This window comes from Phoca vitulina, unplaced genomic scaffold (assembly GCF_004348235.1).
Source record: "Phoca vitulina isolate PV1807 unplaced genomic scaffold, GSC_HSeal_1.0 scaffold10, whole genome shotgun sequence".
In the NCBI taxonomy this organism is placed as follows: Eukaryota; Metazoa; Chordata; class Mammalia; order Carnivora; family Phocidae; genus Phoca; species Phoca vitulina.
Genome location: NW_022589713.1, coordinates 40,850,587 through 40,873,520, shown reverse-complemented (window position 1 = coordinate 40,873,520; position 22,934 = coordinate 40,850,587). Strand labels below are relative to the sequence as shown.

At 43.1% G+C, this 22,934-nt stretch overlaps 1 protein-coding gene across 3 annotated transcripts in view; it reads left to right on the top strand.

Annotated features, from left to right (window-relative positions):
- The window catches only part of OSBPL10 (oxysterol binding protein like 10), a 307,285-nt gene that overhangs the window by 216,313 nt on the left and 68,038 nt on the right, over positions 1-22,934 (top strand). For all 3 annotated transcript variants that reach the window (XM_032408850.1, XM_032408852.1, XM_032408851.1), the window contains exon 5: positions 11,804-12,014. In XM_032408850.1, coding sequence (XP_032264741.1) covers positions 11,804-12,014 — 211 coding nt within the window. The remainder of the gene's footprint in view (positions 1-11,803; positions 12,015-22,934) is intronic.

Sequence of the window (22,934 nt, the reverse complement as noted above, 5' to 3'; positions counted from 1 at the left end):
GGATTACATTGTAAGCAGTTTGCATGCAGGAATTGTGTTCTCTCTTCTGTAAAATGGTGACTGCAGTATCTTTTACTCAGTGGAGCTACAATAAATATTAATTACTGGTGGCTTATCCCTTAACATAATTTTCCTTGTCAGATTAATGAAGCAGATTCCTGATAAATGCATTTGTCTCTCCAGAGTTTCATTTGCCAAGGCTCAAATGCTATAAAGGATTTGCCTGGAGGCATAAAGTTCTTGTCCAATTTTTCCCCCCTTTTTAAGTGCCCTTTGGAGATGCATTTCTTTCCTGAAAATAATTGGCACTAGTGAAATTAATTTTGGCTGGAAAAGAGAACTGAGTTGTTATATCCTTGTCTGCTACTCTGGATAGATATTTGAACTAAAAACAATAATTAAGTTGTGAAAGAAAGTAGCAGGCATTTAATAGGTAGAGCCAACAAGGCTTGGTTTGAGATAAATCTGTGCTACCAAGCTGAAGTTAGACTATAGATGTCTATTGGCCTGTTTTCTTTAGGAATTCTTAAAAACAGCCTTCTCTCTCTGCAAAATAAAAGAATTTCCCAAAATGGAGATTAAATATCCAGACACTTAGAAGTTCTTTGAGAAAGGCTGAGCCGCGTATGTGGAATATGAGTGAACAAAGATAAAGTGGGCTCAAGAAAATGGTTTAATTTCAAGAAAATGGTTTAATTTCATACTTGCTGATCTTTGGTTTGTGAAGTTACATTCTCCAAGAGATAAAAAACTAACATACTGGCTAGCGTTTGCTGAGAACTGGCAGATCAACCAGACTTCTGAAGACCTCAGTAAAACCGCCTTTTAGTTTCCACCTTTTATGTGACTTATGTTGAGTAGTTTCTGATTTGGGAACATCTAAGAGGAACTTAAACACTTGAGTGAAGCTTCCACGCCTTTTGCAGGACAAATCCTTACCTTGATTTTACAGTTTCTGTTTATGGATCACATTTTTTTTTTCCCCATGGGGATTTTACCCAGAGCTTGTGGTCTAACCTATTCTTGTTCAGTTCATGGTGAGTTGGCCTGTGGATCAGCCAGCTTGCTCCCCAAGCATCTACTCCCTTTTAGGTAGAAATCTGTGCTGGCTGGGCATCAGACCCTGTGCGTGTGCATGCACGGGCACAGTGGTGTTCTCATGTCCCCTGGGAAGGAGGCAGAGGGCAGAGAAGTTTGGTTCCAGGACACTGGACTTTAGTCATGACCTCTGCGCTTCTATGGATTATGACTTGGGCCCCTGCGTTGTGTAAAAGGAGAATCCCAATAACCAGCTCTGCTCCTATGGCCAGGGCAGAGCTGGGGGGATAGGAGATTATGAGTGTGAAAGCATTTTTGTACACTGTAGAGCTCTCCTTCCCCCTGATTTGAAATGGCCCTGCTTCTCTTATCCACGATGGGGCTGTTACTGTGACTTTTATACAGGGGTCAAGGAAGAGCATGAGAAGAGAAGGGGAAATGTGGGGAAAGCAAAGGACACCTTTCTGCTTTACTCTTCAGCTTCAGTGTTGGGATCAGTTCAGACGCAGGGCCTTGGGCCGGCTCGGGGAAGGGGGACAGATGCCCTTCTCTTGTCTGGTGGGTTCTGGGGACGGAATAACGAAGCAGTTGGACAAGGTTTAAGCAGTTAACTCTCTCTGGCACTGTGAGGGTTTGGGGCCCTCTGTACTGGTTTCCCATTGTTCCATTGTGCCTGGGACCTTTTAGGAGAGAAATTTGGTGTCTTCCAGAGCTTTCTGGATCCACATGATTCCCCAGTAGTCCTTCTGCTCCCTTTCCTTGAGCTTTCCCTCCCACTGGTGGGGACCACCCTGCCATCCTCATTGCTGCTTCCACCCTGAGGAAGGGGACACTCTCTGGACTCCCATTAGTCTTACTTGCTTAAATTTTCTTTACTGGAGAGGGAAACTTCTTTTTTATCGAACGTACTTGACATATAACATTGTGTAAACATAAGGTATACAACATGTTAATTTCATACATTTCTGTATTGTAATATGATTGCCGTTGTAACGATATTTAGCACCTCTATCACATTATGTAATTATCCTTTCTTTTTAATGGTTGGAATAATTAAGTTCTAGTATCAACAAGTTTGATGATTATAGTACCATATTCTTGTCTATATTCACCATACTGTGTAGTAACGTGTAGTAGCTCTTGAGGGCTTATTTACTATTTGTTGCTGGATATGGAAACTTCTTCATCTTTCTTTACCTCACGTGATAGAGGGACATGTACAATGAATTAAAACAATGAGATACTGGTTTTTGAGGGGGGTGGGGTGGAGGAGGGTTGTCGATGAAATTGGTCAAGAGAAAAAGATTGTAGAGAGGGAGAAGGAGGACAGCTCTCACACTGCTGAGGGAATACAAACTGATACGGTTTTTTTCAAGGGTGAGCCGGCGGTATTTATTAAAAATTTAAAATTAATGTTGAGTACTGTTAAATCCAGCAATTCCTCTTCTAGGAGTTTATTTTAAGAAAATCATTATAAATTTATGCTGAGATTTAGCCTTAGAGAAGTTTGTTGAATTATAATTTGTCACAGAGAAGAAATGGTCTCTTCATAATGTCCAGCAGCAGGGAATTGGGGAATAATTTGTGCCACGTTTGTGCGATGGATTAGTCTGCAGTCTTTTAAATAGTATTGTCAAAATTTATTGCGCCTGGGTGGCTTAGTCAGTTGAGCATCTGCCTTCGGCTCAGGTCATGATCTCAGGGTCCTGGGATCGAGTTCCGCATTGGGTTCCTTGCTCAGTGGGGAGTCTGCTTCTCCCTCTGCCTCTCCCCCTGCTTGTGTTCTCTCTCTCTCTCTCAAAAATTTATTGACATGGTATATGGAATAAAAAGGGTTCCAGGCAGTATTATGATGTGCAACCATTTTCATAGAAAGTAAAATTCACGGATGCATGCATAAAAAGGATGTAAGTATACATGCCAAGATTTTAACATACGTTTTCTCTGGTTTTGGATGTGTTATGGTATTGTTTCTTTTGATTATTTTTTCTGTGATAAGTATTACTTCTGTACAAGAAAAAAAAAAGGGGAGGAAAGATGTTTTCAGGGAAAACAAAGCAGACGGAGTAGGGAGTCGCCTGCAGAGCTACTCTGAGCTACTCAGAAGCCCTGTTGGTGTTGTGCCAGGGAGGGCAACCTTGTCTCCAGGGAGAGTGAGGACTCCTTCATCTGGGTTCAGCAGTGGATTACAGTTCGCTCTGATGACCTCATTTTAACTTGAATTTCCTCTGTAAAGAGCCAGTCTCCAGATAAGGTGACATTTGAGGTACTGGGGGTTAGGACATCATCATATGGATTTGGGGTGGGGGAAGACACAATTCAACCCATAAGAACACACCACATCAAAAACTAATGATGTATTGTATGGTGACTAACATAACATAAAAAAAAAAACAAAAACGTATTTTCCCCCTATTTAAAAAAAACATGACAATAGGAGAAATCTCAAACATAAAGCATCAGCGAAGGTAATATTGAACCTCCATGTCCTCATCAATAGCTTCAGCACCCCAAAGCCAATATTGTTTCATCCTTACTTCTCCCCACCCACCCCCCAAAAACCTGGATTATTTTGAAGTCAATCCCAGGTATTACAGGTGATGCATTCTATGGGATAAAAAGTTACACAATTGTTTATAAGGGATGAGCCTTTTAAAATAAAATAACGTGTGTGTGCGCATAAGTTAGAAGAGTAAGAATAATACCAGAATGTTAACATTGCTTTTTTATTTCTAGGAAGTGGGATTGCAGGTAATTTTTACTTCCTTCTCTGTAACTATTTTCATTGACTAATTTTGTTGGGATGGTGATGGAGTGAGCCAGCCTTTTGCAATCAGGAAACAAAACAAAACAAAACAAAATAACAAAAAAACCCAAGTTGTTTCCAGATGGCGAAAAAGGGTGGAGTAAGGAAGAAACCATGGAAGAGAATTTGTCATAGTTGTTTTCTGAGGCAGGAGGTAGTATTTTACTTCCAGAATCTGAGAAAGGAAAAGGAGGAAGTACACAGGATCATGTCCTCTAGTGTAGAGGGCACTGGAGTGTGGGGACTGCTGTGACAGGTGACCTCAGCCAGGACACCTGGCCTCTGTGACTGGAGATTTCCCACTGGGCAAATGAAAGCGAGGGACCAACAGAACCCTGAGATTTCTTTGGCTGTGAATGCTGTTATCTCCGATTTCTTGAACATGGCAGGATTGGTTTGCTTTTTAAAGAATCAGTCAAGATAAAATTTGCATTTCATATGTGTACAGTGTGGAGTTATTATTGGGGCAGGTGAGGAAATAGTTGTAGAAAAGCCAAAGGTGAAGATAGGACAGAAAGGAATCTGTTTTTAAGAAATAGAGCAGACTCGGGGCACCTGGGTGGCTCAGTTGGTTAAGTGTCCGACTCTTGATTTCGGCTCCAGTCATGATCTCAGGTCCTGAGATTGAGCCCCATGTCAGGCTCTGCACTGGGCATGGAGCCTGCTTAGGAGTCTCTCTCTGCCTCCTCCCTCATCCCCTCCCCCCTCTTAAAATAAAGCAGACTCCTCCCACATCTTCAGGAAGTGTGTTTTTTTGAGTGAGTGTGTGCACATTTCAGAATTTTGCCTTTGCCTTCTGCTCTTGCCAGCATGGGCTCATTTATGAGCAGCACCGAAACTTCTTGATAGCAATCACCTACTGAGGCTATGGAGCGACCAGAACAGACTTTGGATCACCTTCATCTCTGGATTGGTCTTACAACCACTCTTGTCTTTGGTTTCTATCCCCCTCATCTCATATGATAAAGGCCAGGTGTCAAAGTGTTGAGGATAAAAATGCCATTAGCCTGTCCTGCCTCCCAGGGATGGAGTGGATGGAGAAATCTGGAGCCATAGCTTCCGTTATTTAGTGATGGTCACCCTCCATATTGACACCAGGAAGCCCAAAGCAAAGTGGGTATGCATCTAGAAAGTAGGCAAAAATCTAGAAATGATGAATGCTTCTCTGTCAATTTTCTAAAAGGAATACTTGCTTCTGTTACCAAGAAGATGAATGGATAGTGCTCAGCAACCTTCCATTTGGCCAGTTAGATCTGCTTATGAAGCAGTCTTCAACTTGGATGTAGAAATAAGATGTCTGCACTTAACATACCTTTAAAAAGAAAGCAGACTTTTATGTCCGAGGCCATAACAATGACTTTAAGCCGGATTCTCCCCTCCACCACCCAGAGCTGAGGGCAAGGGGGGATGCTGCGTAGACAAGCACTTGTGGAGAAAGCTGAAGATGCTCTCTCTTCCCTGGAGGCACCAGCACTGGGGAGCCTCCTTCTGTCCTCTCAGCCCCAGCAGGGGCCAGTGGAGGCCCTTGAGGCAGGAGATAAATCAAGCAGATCAAGATAGCACCCCAGGGGCTCTGAAAGTAGGTCGTTATTGAAACCACAGGCCGTAAAAGTAGGCTAGGGGCCTGTGTGCTAAACATAATAAATTTGGTAGCCCGCTAAGAAAAGAAATTCAAATCAGACCTAAAATCTCCAAATGTGATATAGCCAGAATGTCCAGGGTACAGTAGAAAATCCCATCATACCAAGAACCAGTAAAATCACAACTTGAAGGAGAAAAATAATTATCTGATGTCAAAACTGAGAGGTGTCAGATGTTGGTTTTATGGGAGCAACTGGTCACACTCCTCTGTGTACCTGTGCTCTGACTGCTTTCAAGCCCTCGTGACCGAGTTGAGTGGTCGCCATAGAGACCCAATGGCTCAAAACCCCTTAAATATTGATCGTCTGGCCTTTTACAGAAGTTTGCTGACCCCTGCAGTAAGACCATCAAAGACATAAAGGTCAATTTTTTGGAGATATTTTCTTCTCCCCCCCCCCCCCTTTTTTTTGTTTCCTTTGGTTTATATTATAGAGCATTAGGTTCCTTATCTCGGTGTCTCCATTCTCGTCCTGTGTTTTTAAACTTTCTTCTTTGTAACCTCATTGTGTGGCAAGCAGCCTCCCACCTTGGGAGATGGACCCCATTTCCTCCCACTCATCTTTGTCCCTTATGGCCACTGTCCGCTCTCTACTGGGAGATGTAGATTTGGTAACCCTACTGGGAGATGTAGATTTGGTAAGTTCTGTCCACTAGATGGGGTTTTCTCTCTCTGCTCACATAATAAGACTTGAGAGAGTTGGGGGAGTCCATAAGGTATTTAGGACTGTGTTTGGACGTATAGCGGTGTCCCAGGAGGGCCCAGAACACTGCCCTAATAAAGGAGACTCTTGGTAGATTATCATTCCAGGTAGGTGCTGTGCCAAGAGGGAACAAGAGACACAGCTCAGGGAGGACAGGTGGAAGGTTGGATGTCAGGTAGGAAAGTCAGCAAGAAGAAGAGATTGTTCAGGTATGAAGTGAAGACTTCCTGTGCTCCAACACTTGGGAATTTGGAGGAAGTCTTTGGAGACTGGAATGCCAACTCTCCAAATATCAACAGCACAGTCTGTTGATCAGGCAAAATGGCTTTATTACTTACCACTGGGGCCTTGTCCATGTCTCCGAGGGGGGAGAGCAAATTCCAAATTTGAGAATTTGAAGTTCGGTTTACAATACAGGGGCTTGATTAGGGTTAGGTACAGATCAAGATCCAACAGTTCAGGATTGGTGTAAACAACTAGGCAAGGATTTTGAGGCAAGGCATTCAAAGGATTGTAGGGTACAAATTGTTGATGGTTTCCATTACAGAGTTGATGGATATTTCAGGAAGTTGCTTTAAAGAGCTGTCAAACCATTCTGGGGGTGGCAGGCTCTTGGAATATTAAAGTAACGCTAATGAGGGCAGCGGAATAGTAAATCTGTGTTAAGGGAGGCAGTAAGAGGTGTATGTGTGTGTGTGTGTGTGTGTATTGCTTCTAAAGATCCTTGAAGCACGGCTTTTAAGCTTAGCTGAGGACTTTGGCCAAGTGAAGTGCCTAAGTCAGCCAAGGACTGACCCCGGACCCAGAGGGGAGACTTAAAGGAGCTTCTGGAAATGCTAAACCAAGGCCACCGTGATGCTGGCATCACGTGGTTCGGTCTACCTGAAGCCTGACCGATGGAGCTACCGAAGGTGCCAGGAATCTGTGAGCCCAGGAGGCCCTGCCAACCAGGCAAGCTGCCCCAGTAACTTGAGGATAAGGAGTCCATGTCAGGAGGTGCCTGATGCTGATCCTTTGATTACTAGTGGACGAACTGGTATTCATTGATATCTGGCCTGTGAGGGACTGGACCTTTCAGGCGTCTCTCAAAATCTGCTCCGAGGTTTGCAGCTCTGAGAAGTCTGAAACAATCAGACACAGGAAGCCCCTGGGCCCCTGCTTCCCCCTTCAGGTCTCTCCTTAGCCAGATCTGAGCTCGTTGAGCTGGATGACGTTAGGTTTTAGTCTCTTTATCATGGTTTCAGTTGTTGACCAAGAAAGAATTCATGAAAAAAGTAAGCCAATGGGCATTTATTTGGGCAATGAGAATTGCAACTGTGGGAGACAGTTCAGGTAGAAACCTGATTCTTGTTTCAAGGGAGTTATAAAGGCAGAGGAATGATGTGCTGTTCTTTTTCAGATCCTCTAAGCAAAACAGGGATTGAAGCTAGGTTAACTGGGATTGCTTGGGTTAGTATACAGATGAAGGGTTGAAACTTGTCAAATCCATTGGCTCCTTTCAAAGTGAAGAACGCCAGTGATTCAGGTCTCATCATGAAGAGAGAGTTAAGTCCAGGCTGAGGGCTTGCAACTGGCAAAAAGTTCATGGTTCCTAGGATGCACATAAATTCCTCCCCCGTGATGGCCTCCTGAGCCTATTTTAGAAGAGACTTTCTTTGCTAGCCTTGCTTACTCCTTTTTGAAATCTCCTTTTACACAGCTTTATTGAAATAAAGCAATAAAATCTGCTGCCACTGGTTTTATTAGCATTCACTCCTGTGATTTGATTTTGTAGTACATACACCATTCATTATTTGTACTATGAAAAATGGGCCATAGGGTTTTTTTTTTTCCCTCCCTGTGACATTTGCTTATCTGTGAAGTTCAACGTGACCTACATATTGTTGATTTTATAACCTCAGAGTTGACATTTTCAGGGGTGGATCTCTGAAATTTCATTTGGGGTCCCATTTTGTACCTGTGCTATAAGATGGTGATGCCCCTGATTCTGGAATGCCAGGAAGAAATGAAACTTGGGCATTTTGTTCTTAAAGACCACAAGTGATTGATGTTGATGTGCTTCAGAAAAAAGTGTTAAAGGCTCGGATGTGAAATTCACATAATTAAAGTAAGTGGTTCAACTTTTTCAAAGGCTGGTAGCAGTAGGTGAGCCTACTCGTTCATGCTTGTGCTTTGCTCTTCTCTTGCTAAGCCCATAGGAACCTCGAAGGAGGGGCACCTACCTGGGTGGCTCGGTGGGTTAAGCATCCAACTCTTGATCTCAGCTCAGGTCTTGATCTCAGGGTCATGAGTTCAAGCCCCGCCTTGGGCTCCGTGTTGGGTTCCACACTGGGCATGGAGCCTACTTAAAAAAAGAAAGAAAGAAAGAAAGAACCTTGAAAGGGAGAGAGAATGCTTTAAGGATTTGCTGTTGGTATTGTTGCATACAGCTTTTCAGTGCCATATTCATCTTCTCATAGGTGCTCTTAATTAAAATTAGTTGTGGAAGAAGCTAAAACGTGTTATTCCGAAGTCTGATGAAGACTCTTCATCTGTGCCTCCCAGTCTTAGAACTTTTAGAGCAGTAATAACTGTGACATACAGCTCCAAGGCTAGGAATCCTTCATCTCTTTGAGGGTTCCTTCAATTTCTTTTGGAGCTTGATGAAACTAATACGAAGTGAAGATGACATCAGTTGTGTTATTAAAGTCAGTAGTTCGGTTTTGTATCACATGGAAAAGGGGGAGAAAATGAATCTTTAGGGAATGTCTACTGTGTGTCAAGCCCTGTGCTAGGCTCAGTTTACCCAGAAAGATGTTGGAATCCATCAGGTTCCTGGTTATTGATAAAACTCTAGCACAGAGTTACTTAATGGGGCGGTATTGGCATTTTGAGCAGTGTGAGACATGTTTTAGGAGGACTGTGCCCTGGCCTGTGAGGCATTTAACATGCCCCCCCCCACCACCACCACCACTCAGTGTCAAAGCATTGTAACTGTCAAATCTCCCCCATTGCCGGTTCAGGTGCTCCCCTACCCCCACCCCCAAGCAGGACATCCTGCCTCTGGCACTGGTGAGAGGCTCTCAATTACGTTGAATACTTTTCAGAGAGCAGATATGTGGATTCCATTTCTGGGCATGCATCTTTCTTGTAATGGAGTAGAAAATTCTGTAAGTCAATTCTGTGTTTTTATTACCTGAGATTAACGTAATATTTTATGCTTGTGAAATAACAAGTATTTATTCTATATTATATAATTGGAATATAGTTCTTTTTATTGATTAAAAACAAGTGTATCCCATATGGTTAATGGCTTGATTTTACTCACCTTTTCTCTTAAGCATTATGGTATCATCCATAATACTCAAGAACAATGTATTACCTGTTTCTTCATTATGTTTTCTTCTTCCCTTTCAACACCTCATGTTTCTAAGACAAGATTCTATGGTGGGAATTTACAGAAATGTTGACTATGACAAATAGCTCAAGACCCACTTCTCTCTGTCAGTTCTATATATAGAACTGTCAAAGAACACACAAACATTTTGTCTTGTGCAAAGTTAAATTTAACCAGTTGGCAGTTTCTTGGTAAACCTAAACTGGTAATAGAGGTATTATCCTTTACTAAATCTTCAGCCATATTATGCTAATCGAGTATAATGATTTCTGTAGACTTTGTGTCAAAAAATCAGTTCCTTTGCACCTCAGAGAAGAGTGAGACTGGGGATTCATTTATTCATTCCACAGATATTTTTACTGTACTTGGGATATATCAGTGAACAGCACAGATAGGGATCCCTGCTTTCACACTAGCCCCAATGAACACAATAAGTAAATGACAAGTTAGGTTGGAAGGTGGTAAGTGCTATGCAGAAAAATTAGTAAGGAGGGTGGGGTGGGTGCCAAGGGTTGGGCTGGAGATACAGGTTTTTTTTTTTTTTTTTTTAAGGATTTATTTTTTTAAGTGATCTCTACACCCAAGGTGGGGCTTGAACTCACCACCCCGAGATCAAGAGTCGCACGCTCTACCGACCAAGCCAGCCAGCCGCCCCTGGAAATACAGTTTTAATTAATGTAGCTCAGGAAGCTTTGCTGAGAAGATGACTTTTAAGCAAAGATCTGAAGGCAGAAATGAATACTTATTGAGGCCCAGTTGTGCCCCCAGGTACTTTTTTAGGAGCCAGAAGAACCAGGTATAACCTTTATAATCTGCAAAAAATAATTTGCATGGCCAAAGGATCAATGTGCACATTGAAGTGACAACTCCAAGCCATGTCGGTGCAATAGGCTTAACAGTGATTTTAAAAAATTCCTTTTTGAAGTAACAGCACCTATTTTGATAAGTAGGATTGCAATGGATGAGCTTTTTTTTTTTTTTTTTTAAAGCTGATAACTACACAGAATGATAGAAAATAGCAGGTATCTGTTTTCAAAGAGAAACAGAAAAATAAGGCTGAGCATGGAATGAGTTTTGTGGCCCAAGTCCAGGGGTCCTTACAGAATTATTGCTTCTTCCCACCTGGTGATATCGTGAGGATAACAAGGATCTTCTGGGGAAGACAGTGACAAAGCCATAGTTATGGCCTTAAATTAAGGATGGCTTTCGTGTGGGCAGCTGAAAGAACAGTGGACCAGAGTCTAGAAACCAAGAGTTGGCTGCAGCCTCTGATGCTGAGCAGCCCTGGGACCTCGGCGGGTTGCTTGGCCTCCTCCCCTTTCCCGGAATGACTGTTTGTTTGCTAGGCATGCACTTTATGTGCACGGTCTTGTTTAGAAAGTTGTGGAACACGAGGGAGATCAAACTCACAAGCTAACCAGTCAAGTTCTTTTCTAGTTCTTGACTTCCTCTCTCCTTGATTTGTCAATTCCAAGATGCGAGTGGACTGTGGCTTATCTGCAGCTTATGGATTGAGTCCAGGACACAGAATATGGTTCTTTGGGGCCGTCAGAGCTTCAACTGTGGCGCAGGGCTGCCTCTAGAGTTTCTGGGTTTTCTCTTCCTCCTGGCATCTTACATGGTGTTAAAGTCACAGCCGATTTAGCATTTTTAGGGTGGAATGGAATGGTTCATGGCTGGCTTCACTGTGATCTCACCCATGCAAATGCCAGCCTGAAATTTCACTTCTGTTTCTTGAGCTTCAAAAAGACTGCCAAGGAGCTAGGCATTGGGGCTGGAGGAAAAGCAGGGAATTAGCCTCGCTCTGAGGCCAAGCCACAGTTCGTCCACTGTCTCCGATAACCTTTCAGAGTGAAAGAACCTTAATAACGGTCCCAAAGACTTCTACCTTTAACATATATATCATTGACTTGCCTTCAGAAGATCAGTAAAATGATACATGCAGATGGCCCTAATGGGCCCTTTTAACTCAGGGGGTTCTAAAATGCTCTTGTGATCAGAGCTGCACCTGTGTGCCTCTGGAGAGATTTACTTAGATGTCACCCAGGCCTGCACTGTCAAAGCGCTAACGTGTACCGAACACCCTCTGAGTGGACTCTTGCGCCACCCATAGTCTGGGGGTAATGCTTCCTCTCCCCACTTTCCTCTCTTGTCGGGCCCCCCGGGTGTCAGAGCTGCTCCGCAGCCTACTGAATGGAGGACTGTCCTCTCTCACCCCCTTGCTGTCTTCCCATTTTGTAGATGATGAACCAGGTGGAAGGACAGCAGAAGAACCTCGTGCATGCCATCGAGTCTCTGCCGGGTTCCGGCCCCCTCACTGCCTTGGACCAGGATCTGCTCCTCCTGAAAGCTACCTCCGCTGCCACCCTCAGCTGCCTCGGGGAGTGCCTCCATTTGCTGCAGCAGAGTGTGCAGCACGTGGGCCAGCCCGGCCACAAGCCGGGGGCCTCAGGTAAGACCGCCTGGCGGGCGGGTTTGCCCATGAGTAGCTGGGGTGCGTGTCTGTGTGTCTGTGTGGATCTCCCCTGTGGCCTTCCTCCTTTAAATCCACTATATCCACCTTCCACCTGTCTCTCCATTTATTCCATCTGTTTCTCCATTTGTCCCTCCCTCCTTCTCTACCCAGTTTGGGATATCTTTTTCTTTGACCAATTAGAACTATAACATCCCATGAAAGATTTAACTGATGTGTTTACATGAATACTTTGGAACTCCTTTCAGGCTTGCTGGCATCTTGTTCTATAGCTCATTCCACTTGTGACTTGGCACTCCGTGCTGTGTTTCTGAGATACATTGCCATGCCATCCATTTTTCTAACTGCGCCTTGATGTGCGTCCACCATGATGTACCCCACACTGTGGTGAAGGATTCCCACATTGCTTCCCGTGCTTGGTCCTGCTCGCATGGCTCAGGGAGCATGCTCCTGCATGCCTCCTCCTGGACCTATGTGAGCCTTTCTCTTCAATACATACCAGGAGTATTTCTAGCTCTTTATCAAGTAGCTAGAGATAATAATACACTCCCTGAAGATGCCTCAATCCTTTTGGAGGAGGACTTAATAAGCAGATACAAAGATATTAGAGAAGATTAAATTCAGCGATGAAGGTGAACTTAGCTTGAGGTTGGCCATGTCGTATATAATTACAAAGGATTAGAATGAAGAGACCAACAGAAGCCTCCTTGAGCTTTGTTGCCCGGGGTTCACTTATTGAGGAAACAAGACAACTTGGATGATGAAAGCAAAGCTAGCTTATGAGTGACGGTCTGTATTTCATGCTTTTCTCAAGTCCCCTCTGCCCTCTGTTGCACTGAGTTTAAGAGGGATGTTGGTTTTCCAGAGAAGTTTCTTTCTGTCCTACCCACTCTCATTTACTGAGCTCCGATCCTGCCAGAGTTTGGCCTTTCTACACTTTTTCTGAAATCTTCACAGACTAGATAATATTATGCCCGTCATTCAGATGAGATGCTGAGGCTCATAGTGGGTAAATGACTCGCCCAAGGCCACCCAGCCAAGTAGCCGAGCTGAGGCCAGAGACGGGTGCTTCCTGGTGTGGCGGACGCCTTCCTCTGCCCGGGGTTCCTTGTTAATCCAGAACAGACCACCAGTCGGCTCTGGGGACCCTTCACAGGGGCCAGTGACGCTGTCTTGCTCACATCACAACTGTCTCACTGGCAGGTATTTATTTTCTTTACTTTTCTCCTTATTTTAAGAATTTCAGACTTCCAGAAGAGTTACAAGAATACTATGAAAAATTCTCATATCTCCATCTCCAAATTCCCCCAGTGGTAACATTTTATGACATTTGCTTCATCATCTCCCTTCTCTCTCTCTCTCTCTCTCTGTCTCTCTAAGCATATTATAATTTTCTAACCACCTCAGAGTAAATTGCAGACATGCTATATCTTTACTCTTATATGCTTCAGTATATATTTCCTTAAAAAGAAAAAGGACACTATATATAATGTCCTTTATATAATGTCTCCTATGTAATGACTGCCCAGTCGTCAAAATCAGTAAATGAACATGAGTACAGTCCTATTCCCTAATCTGTAGACCTCACTAAATTTTGCCAATTACTCTCTTAATGTCCTTCATAACAAAAGAAAAAGGTTTTGGTGCAGGATCCAGCCTAGGGGATGTGTGCGTGTGTATTCAGGCACAAAGTGAAGGTGCCCAAACCTGCTTTTCTATCTTTCCTCTTCCTTCTCAGCTTGAAAAATGAAACTCTAATGTTGCAGCCCCCCATGGGACTCCTTGATATTTTCAGATCTGGACTGAGTCTCAATGACCCCGTTGGGGCTTGAGCACAGATTCTGAGTTACACTGGGGAGCTGTTCAAGGCGTCCGTGATCTCTCCCACGGAATATCGTAACTTCCAGCCTCTGCAACCTAATGGGCGCATTCAGGAATGTTTCACTGGTAAATATACACTTGAACCATTTTGTTATTCCTAAAATGAATCCCTTACATCTTTCTGCAGGGCTGGTTTCTAGCAGCTTTCTACTTTTTTTCCTGATTTTCATTGGGAAAAAAATGGTGTTTTTAAGAGCTTGGAAGGACAAAGCTCCAGGTAGAATTTCAGATGTGATGACAGGTTGAAATGGAAGTTATCTGGGAGGACCAAGCAATATCCCTGAAACTGTGTATACAGCATTACCTCCTGTGTCTCCCCTGCCCTTTCCTACACCCCTGCCCCATGTGACTGTCCTTCCTCCCTTGCTTTTAGTCACTTTTGTTGTTGTTTTTATACTATATTTACTATATTCATATTAAAAACCTATTCATCCAGTGACAGCAAACTTATGAATCACTATTGTTTGCCACTTCTTTGGTCATTTTTATTTTTCACGGAAGTATAGTTAACCTGTAATAAATTAGTTTCAGGGGTCCAACATAGTGATTCAGCAATTATATATACATTACGAAATGCTCACCACAGTAAGTGTATTATAATATTATTTTTAAAAAAGATTTACTTATTTATTTGAGAAAGAGCAACAGAGAGCACGAGCAGGAGAGGCAGAGGGAGAGAGAGAGAATCTCAAGCAGACTCTGTGCTGAGTGCTGAGCTCGATGCAGGGCTTGATCTCATGACCCTGAGATCATGACCTGAGCCAAAACCAAGAGTTGGAAGCTCAACTGACTGCCCCTAAGTGTATTATAATATTATTGACTGTATTCCCTGGGCTGTACTTTTCATCCCTGTGACTTATTTATTTTATAACTGGAAGTTTGTACCTCTTCATCCCCTTCACCTACTTCACCCACTCCCCATCCCCTCCCCTCCTTTTAACCATTTTTATCAAGGAACTTGGCTGAAGGTTGGAGGATAGAAGGTGCTTGAAGCATCACAAAGGTTATTTTGTTTTCTTGTCTTCTTTTAACTTTTAACCCTCCTAAAAATTTCATATAACAGCCCCTTCAGTTTTAAAACATTGTGCAGGTTCTTTTCAATCTCTGGCACACATTGGGGGAAGCAATTGAATTACTTCCTGCATCCAAAACATCATACTTGCCTGCAGTTAAAATGGAATTCCAGAATCTCAAGCTAATGGAAGAAGAAAATGTGGCAACGTGGGGAATGTCAGCACAAAATATCTTTGCTTGGAATCTTAGGGCTCTTGAACTTGACAATAGTTACAGCAGCCTGACTCCCACGGATAAAAGCATAATGCTTATATCTAAGGAGTGCCATCCTGGTTTGATGGAAATCAAAATCTCATTACAGTGAAACTCCATCAGGGTTTCCTTTAAATGTTCGATGGGCAGGGAGGCACAGATTGCTTACAGCATACTAAATATCCACACGCATTGTTCTTGATTCTGGCTTCTTTGCTTTCTGATCCTCCCACTGTTGTATTTCTTCCTAAAGAAATTTTCTGAATCAGAAATTAATTTGTGGGCTTGTAGCATTTCATCTTCCATAGCATTTCATTGTATCTTCTGGGGAACCAGTTGGCTTTGGAGCCTTTGTCTGTAAATGTTGCTCCTTAACGCTCATTTCATCTCAAGCACAGGAGCAACTGACCTGAAATCCAAAAATGCTTCAGTATTCGTCTGCCCACCATTTACGCGTTTTGGGCTCCTAGACCTGTCTCTGATCTTATCTCTAAGATATAGTAGCCTGAAATGTTTCATTTAATTTCCATTTATGGAGAAGTTTGTAATTCAGATTAATCAAGTAACTTGCCCTTTAGGCCACAGCTCCTGTAGTTCTGTTCCTGGGAACTACTAAATCTACTTGAATAGCTTGATGGAGGCAAATGATGGATGGGGGCCGGTAGGCAGGCATCCGTTCTCCTCAGTCTAGATGCGTGCCTCCGTCTCTACTTGGAAAGGTGGGTAGGACTTCACTCACAGTTAGAAAAAGCTGAGAGCTACTTGAGGGTCTGGGCTTTGGGTGGGTTGTCAGTGTGGGAGAGAAACTGGACCTTTGGAGTGGTTTGGAGTGCAGAGTACTCTGTTGGCATTGCTTCTGGTTAATTCCTTGCTTGCAGGTCTTGATCTGGGGAGCATGGTTCAGGAGTCAGAGCAGACACCTGTAACCAGACAAATACATTCTAGTGCCAGGTAAGAGCTGGATGCTGACAGTGTGGTCGGTGCAAGGCATGTTGGGAAAAAATGCTGAAGTCAGAACTGCCGGAGCAAGTGACAGCAGGGTGTTGGGGAATTGCAGCAGGTGACCCACATGCCCTTGGACATAAATCAGGACAAGAGATCAAGAGATGTGTCATCGAAGAGGGGAGAACCAGAGCAGAGTTTAATGTGCTTTTCTTAACTTGTCCTTCCAATAACTTTTTCATTCTCTTATAAGGTTTGTGGGGCTTGTCAGTTAGAAGAAGCCAGTTGCATTGGCCTTTCCGTTTGGAGGTTTGGCAAAAAGGGTGAATAAGTGAGCCTCTCATAAGGCCTTTGTGGCCTCTCTGGCTGGGTGGCCTTCTTCCTTCTGCTGTGCTTCTCTTTTTTCCAGAGACGTCCTCAGACTGCCAGTGTTCCTCTCTTTCCACTTTGTTGTCTCTGTCTCTTACACCTTCTTTCCAGACACCTTCCGCTTCTGGTGAGGATGTGCCCCACACGAGTCACTTTCCCTCATTTTGTGGTTAAAAGCCAAGATGGAAACGTGATGATTCCTCCAGTAAATAGCATATTGGAGAAAAAAAGAAAAACTAGCATTGTAGAATATTTCAGGTGGGTGGATTTTGTTGTTGTTAGAGCTATCCAAAGGGAGATTTTGAGTGGCACATTCTCCCTAAAGAAAGCAGTTAGATACTAACATCGTAGCTTTCCATTGTAAATGTGCCTTCTGTTGTCTTCAGGTTTGTCAATATCCATCTTTCTCTTCTTGGAAGACTTAGGTTTACTGAGCATAGGATGCATGAAGTCACTGTGTTGCAGGACGAGGGTTGGGTGCTGTCAGAGGCCTCTAGGCAGAGGCCTCTTAGCCCGGGCATGGAGACTGCAGCCCTCAGCACTCCAAGCAAGGCTGAAGCTAAGGCCAAGGACAGATGAAAGCAGTTCCACAGTCCAGTCTTAATGCCCACAGTTAAATCTTCTGTCGCTTTCTTTCTGCTTCTAGTTGGTTCAGGGAACTAAACCATATACGGTTGCTTTCCTTCCTCCTGGTGTCGTCCTATCGACTATGGTGTGTCGTGTGAGGAGTTGCAGGTGTGTGTAAAAAGCCTCTTTTAAGGACTGGATTTGCCATTCGGTGGACCACCCTCCGCCTTCCTGTTCTCTTCTGTTCTATCATCTTCCATGGTCTCCCCGCTCATGAGCGTCAGGGTGTTCCCGGAGGGAACGAAAGCCAGTGGATCTCCAGCTACTTGAGTTGACAGTTTGTCAGCAGCCACATGGTAATGTCTGTTCCTAGTTGTTCTTTCATTTGTACGTCTCGGTCTGTTTTTGACCTTCTTCCTACTTGAGACCTCCTTCCTACTGGAGAACCTACTTTTGACCATCTTCCTACTTGAGTCAATTTCTATAGGTGCGGCATATTTTCTCAACTGTCAGTAGTAGTAAAACACACCATTATCCTCAGTGCTCCTGAGAAGGAAAAAGCTGCAGATGAAATCTGACACGATACTGACTGTAGGACAAACTTGTTCCGGAGCGTTTGGGAAATGGGTGTGTCTTATAATTAAGGAAGTATGGTCTAGACTTGCGTTTGTTTTAGGACACAGTCTTGAGAGTCTGCCTTTCAATAGAGTAACGCAGTCCATTTATTTATTTAAACTGCTGTTTGTTTTCCTGGTAGTGTAATCCTTTATGCTTTTTGTTTTCCTGCTTCCCTGTGGCTTTTCTTGTTTTCTCTTTATTTTGCTACATAGGTTGTACTTCCTTGACTCATCATCTTTAGTGTTTCGGGAACAATATGTATATAAATTTTAGTAGCAGTTACTTTTTTTTTTTAGTTTTTAATTTTTAGAATTTATTTATTTATTTGAGAGAGAGAGAGAGATATAGCGACAGAGATAGCGAGAGAGAGCACGAGCGGGGAGGAGAGGAAGAAGCAGGCTCCCCACGGAGCAGGAAGCCCGAGGTGGGGTTCAATCTCAGGACCCCGTGATTATGACCTGAACCAAAGGCAGATGCTTAACCTACTGAGCCACAAAGGTGCCCGTTTTTTTTTTTTTTTTTTTTAAGATTTTACTTATTTATTTATTTTAGAGAGAATGCACTCGTGAGCTGGGGAATGAGGAGAGGGAGAGGGACAAGTGGACTCCGTGCTGAGCACAGAGCCCAACATGGGGCTCGATCCCATGACCCTGAGATCATGACCCGAGACAAAACCAAGAGTCAGATGCTTAACTGACTGAGCCACCTGGGCGCCCTGACATTATGTTTTTCATAAGCATTCTTTAACCTATATTTTCTCTTTTTTTTTTCTTTGCTTGTTTGTTTTGTTGCTTAAATTCCACATATGGGTGAAATCATATAGTACTTGTCTTTCTCTGACTGACTTATTTCACTTAGCATTATACTCTCTAGTTCCATCCATGTTGTTGCAAATGGTAAGATCTCATTCCTTTTTATGGCTAAGTAATATTCCAGTGTGTGTGTGTGTGTTTGTGTGTGTGTGTGTTGTCTTTCTCCATTCATCTATGGATGGGCACTTGGGCTGCTTCCATAATTTGGCTATTTTAAATAATGCTGTACTAAACATAAACTTAACCTGTATTTTTCTAATCATCAAAGTCAAGAATGACACTTCTTTTTGACTCTCTCCTTTAGTGATGAAAACTCAGCATACTTTAATTTCCTGTTTCTCTGATATGCTTCCCTATTTTTGGTAATATAATATGGGGGCTATTGTTAATATCTTAATATTAATTTAATACTTAATGTGGTAATGATTAAATCTCTTTAAAATAATTTTGATTTAATACTCAGTCATGTAACCATGTTTAGAAAAATTATTCCAGTTCACTACCAGGCCTGGGACTGGGGTGAGGTGTATGAGGCACTCACCTTGAGCACAAATTTAAGGGGTGCCAAATAATTAAGATAATGATCCTTTAATGACATGTTTCTGAACCAAAATTAATGCAGAAGTAATCCAGGATGAACAAAATATCAAAATTTTAAATTAAGACAGGATTCAATGCAGCGAGGCAAGGGAGACTGAGTCTTGCAAGACTTTTTCCATTAATTTTGGTTTTAAAAATATTGTGTGAAAATGTCATTTATCCTGATTACTGAGTGTCTTGTTGGTGCCACTTTAAAATTTACACCCGAGGGGATTGTCCTTCTTACTTCCCCTGACACCGCAGCTCTGCTCGGCTCTGTGTTTAATGGGGTTCAGTCCTTTTAATACACAATTTTCCAGCCTTGAGTTCCTGATTCTGCTTCTTTTCTTCATATGTCGGTACATGTCCTCAAGTAGTTTTTTCCCACAGACGGTGGAAACTTAGTTCTGAGTCTCTGAGGTGCTCCGGGAAAGCATACAGTGTGTAAAGTTTAGGAGTCTAGAACCAGGCTGCCTCAGTTTTAATCATGATTCTACCACTTACCGGCTATTTGCGCCTCTATTTCTTTATCTGACAAATGGGCATAATAGTAAGACCTACCTCATGGGTCATTTTTAGGATTAGATGAGTTAACACATGTAAGTTGCATACAGTAGTCCTTGCTACCTCGAAAGAGCTTCTTAGCAGAGGAAAGATCATTTGGCTGCAGACAGCATTATCCCCTGGCCCCTCACCCCGCCCCCAAATCTGTGGACTTTTGTTTGCATTCCTCTCTTCACCTGTTCACCTTCTGACATCTAGTGTTGTAGCAAAATTCAAAACTAGTTTATTTTCCTTTAAGGCAAGTCTAACTTTTCTGCCTTAAATGATTGGGAAAATATTCTCTTGATTTTTATTATTCAAAAATATTGCCAGACTTCATGAGCTAGGCCATACATTATAGTCTACTTTCATATGAGTTTGAAATTCCAGCAATGAAAAGCCAAAAAAAAAAAAAAAGATTTCCAAGCTGTGTGTAGATGTGTCTTTTCCCCGTTGTCTTTGCTGGAAAGTGGTAGACTGTACCAGCGCACCCAAGCTCTCTCTTCTGCTCAGGCTGTTTCTTCTGCCATTATTTGTTGTTTCTGTTCCATTGACCTGATCTCTGTCCATCAGGGCCTCTTGGATCTCTGTTGTGTATTCTGCTTAAGATTCTCTCTCCCTCTCCCTCTGCTGGGGAGGGAGAGAGCATCTTAAGCAGGCTCCATGCTCAGCATGGTGGCCGACAAGGGGCTCAACCTTACGGCCCTGAGACATGACCTGAGCCAAAGGCCTTACATTAGAAATTTCAGAGATGGATTCTTCCTCTAAGCTTTCTGAGGATTCCACTTCTTTTCCCAAGCTCTATATAATCTATCTCATTACTCTGTTTTTTAATTTAATTTAATTTAATTTTCTTTATTTGAGAGAGAGAGAGCGGAGAGAGCACGAGTGGGGGGGGCGGGGGGAGGGAAAAGCAGGCTCCCCGCTGAGCAGGGAGCCAGACATGGGGCTTGATCCCAGGACCCTGGGATTATGACCTGAGCTGAAGGCAGACGCTTAACTGACTGAGCCACCCAGGCGCCCCTATCTCATTTACTCTGTTAGAATTTTCCTCCTTCATCCTCCAATGAGGCAGGCCTAGCCAGACTTCCAAACTAAGTGATCATTTAATAGAGCACCTGGATTGGCCTAGGATGGGCTTCTCTCTGGTCCTCACTCACTGATTCTTTGATATGCTGAATCCGTAGAGTATCCAGAAGACTACATTCCCCAGCATGCATTGCTACCTTCTCTCTTCCTGTCCTGGTTTATGTCTATTCCTGAATGCAGTGTCACTGCCTGTGGGACTCTACTTCCTGCCCCATTGTCTCCTGGATTATCATCTCTGAATGATGGTGGTATGGAGGGGAGGGAGGGACAGAGTTGAGGTGTAGAAGTAATGAAGGGAATATTGTCCCAATCACCTAGGCAAGCAGATCTTATTTTTCCTTAGTGCTTCTTAAGTTTTCCTAATTACTCTAGAGGAAATTTACTACTTGCATAAATTTTTTTTTTTTTTTTTTTTTTTAGAAAAAGTAGTACTCCTGTATTGATAAGACAGCTGCTCAGTACTTAAGATCTGAATCCAACTTGCAGTTGCTGATAAGGAGTTGGTCAGCAGGACAGGTGTAAGAAGTCTCTTCCTACCTTTCTCATGGCAGATTCTGGTATCTTTAACCTTGGGTTGGTTTTCTTAGTCCAGCCCCATCCGCCTTATTATTTATGGGGATTCCTCCCAAGTCTGGTCTTAGCTTATCCTTCAGCCTTTGGTTTTTAGTATTGTGAGTTTTCACCTTTTTAAAAATGATATCAAGAACTGATAATATAGATGCTATTTTACCATTAAAAAAATGTAAAACACCCATATTCAGAAATTTACCACCTTAACCATTTTTAAGTATATAGCTCAGTAGAGTGTTGAGTACATTCACATTGCTGTGTAACCAACCTCTAGAACTCTATCTTGTGAAACAAACTCCATACCCATTAAACACTAATTCCCCATTCCCCTGCCCCCAGCCCCTAGCAACCACCATCCATTCTACTTTCTCTCTTTTTGCTGTTTCTTATTTCTTAACTTTTAGGAGGTTGTAAAATGCACATTCCTTTTGAAATTTACTGTCTGTGAAAATCTTGATAGTCATTCATTCATTTTGGCACATAGTTATTGAGTGCATACTCTTTGCCTGACCATATTCTAGGTTCTGGAGACCCAGCCCTGAGCAAGGGCAATATTGTCTCTGCTTTCAGGAGCTGACATTTTAGGGAGGAGAGAAACACAGTAGACCAACAAATGAGCAGGGTGAGTTCAGATAGTGCTAAGTTCTGTGAAGACAGTAAACTGACTGATGGGACTGGGGGTGCCTTTGGGGCGATGCTTTGGCTGGGGAGGTCCCAGGGGGCTTCCCTGAGCAAGTGATATTTGAGTCAACCCCTGGATTTATGAAGGAGACCTCTCCCCCATGTAGAAGAACTGGAGGGGTGGCGTTTGGAGCAGATGGAAGGGTGCGCGCAAAGGCTCTTGACCTGAATGAACTTGGCTCACTTGAGGAATGGAAAAACTACCAGCATGACTTGAGCACAGTGAGCACTGGGGAGAAAGTGAAATGAGACTGGGCAGTCTTGCAAGCCAGGCAGCTAGATTACGTTCTAGTTGCCATGAGAAGCCACTTGAGGTTTTTAAGCCACAGCTATGTGATCTAACACTTGACGTTTTTAAAAAAAAAAAAAATTCTGCATAAAAATATGCTTGTGTTGGATAGTAGCATACACACTCAGCACGCATACAGCCATCTCAGCTGGCTCTGTTATTTTGTTTCTATCAACCAGAGTCTCCCAAGGTGTTGAAAGTCTGGGATACTTGTCGATTTTTCTTTGAGTAGCCTCTAACGAAAAGGCTAATTAACGGATAGGATTACTGATGGAACTTCGGAGACCCTGCGTGGTCGAGTTCTAGTTCATGTAAGGCAATATCCACTTCAGCCTACCTTTTCTTCATCCCTTATCCTTGCTCTTAGACGGAGAACACAGTCTCCGGGGGAGGGTCAGCTGAGTTTGAGACCTATTCTTATTCCAGTGGTAGAATTGATAAAGGAATCCCCTGTGTTTACTCCTGTCCCCACTAATAAGCATACCTAGAGATTCTATAATAACACCTGACTCCTAAATAAACAGTATTAGAATTAAAGAAGTCTTTTTTTGTTTCCCCCCAGGGTTGAGGGAGGATTAGTAAAATGCCTTTGGTTTATCAGACTGGTGTTTATAAACGTGTTTCTTGCTAGAATGGAATGAACAAGTGTCCTTCGTGTTGGGGCTTCCGGACTTCTGCCCTAGCAGCCACATC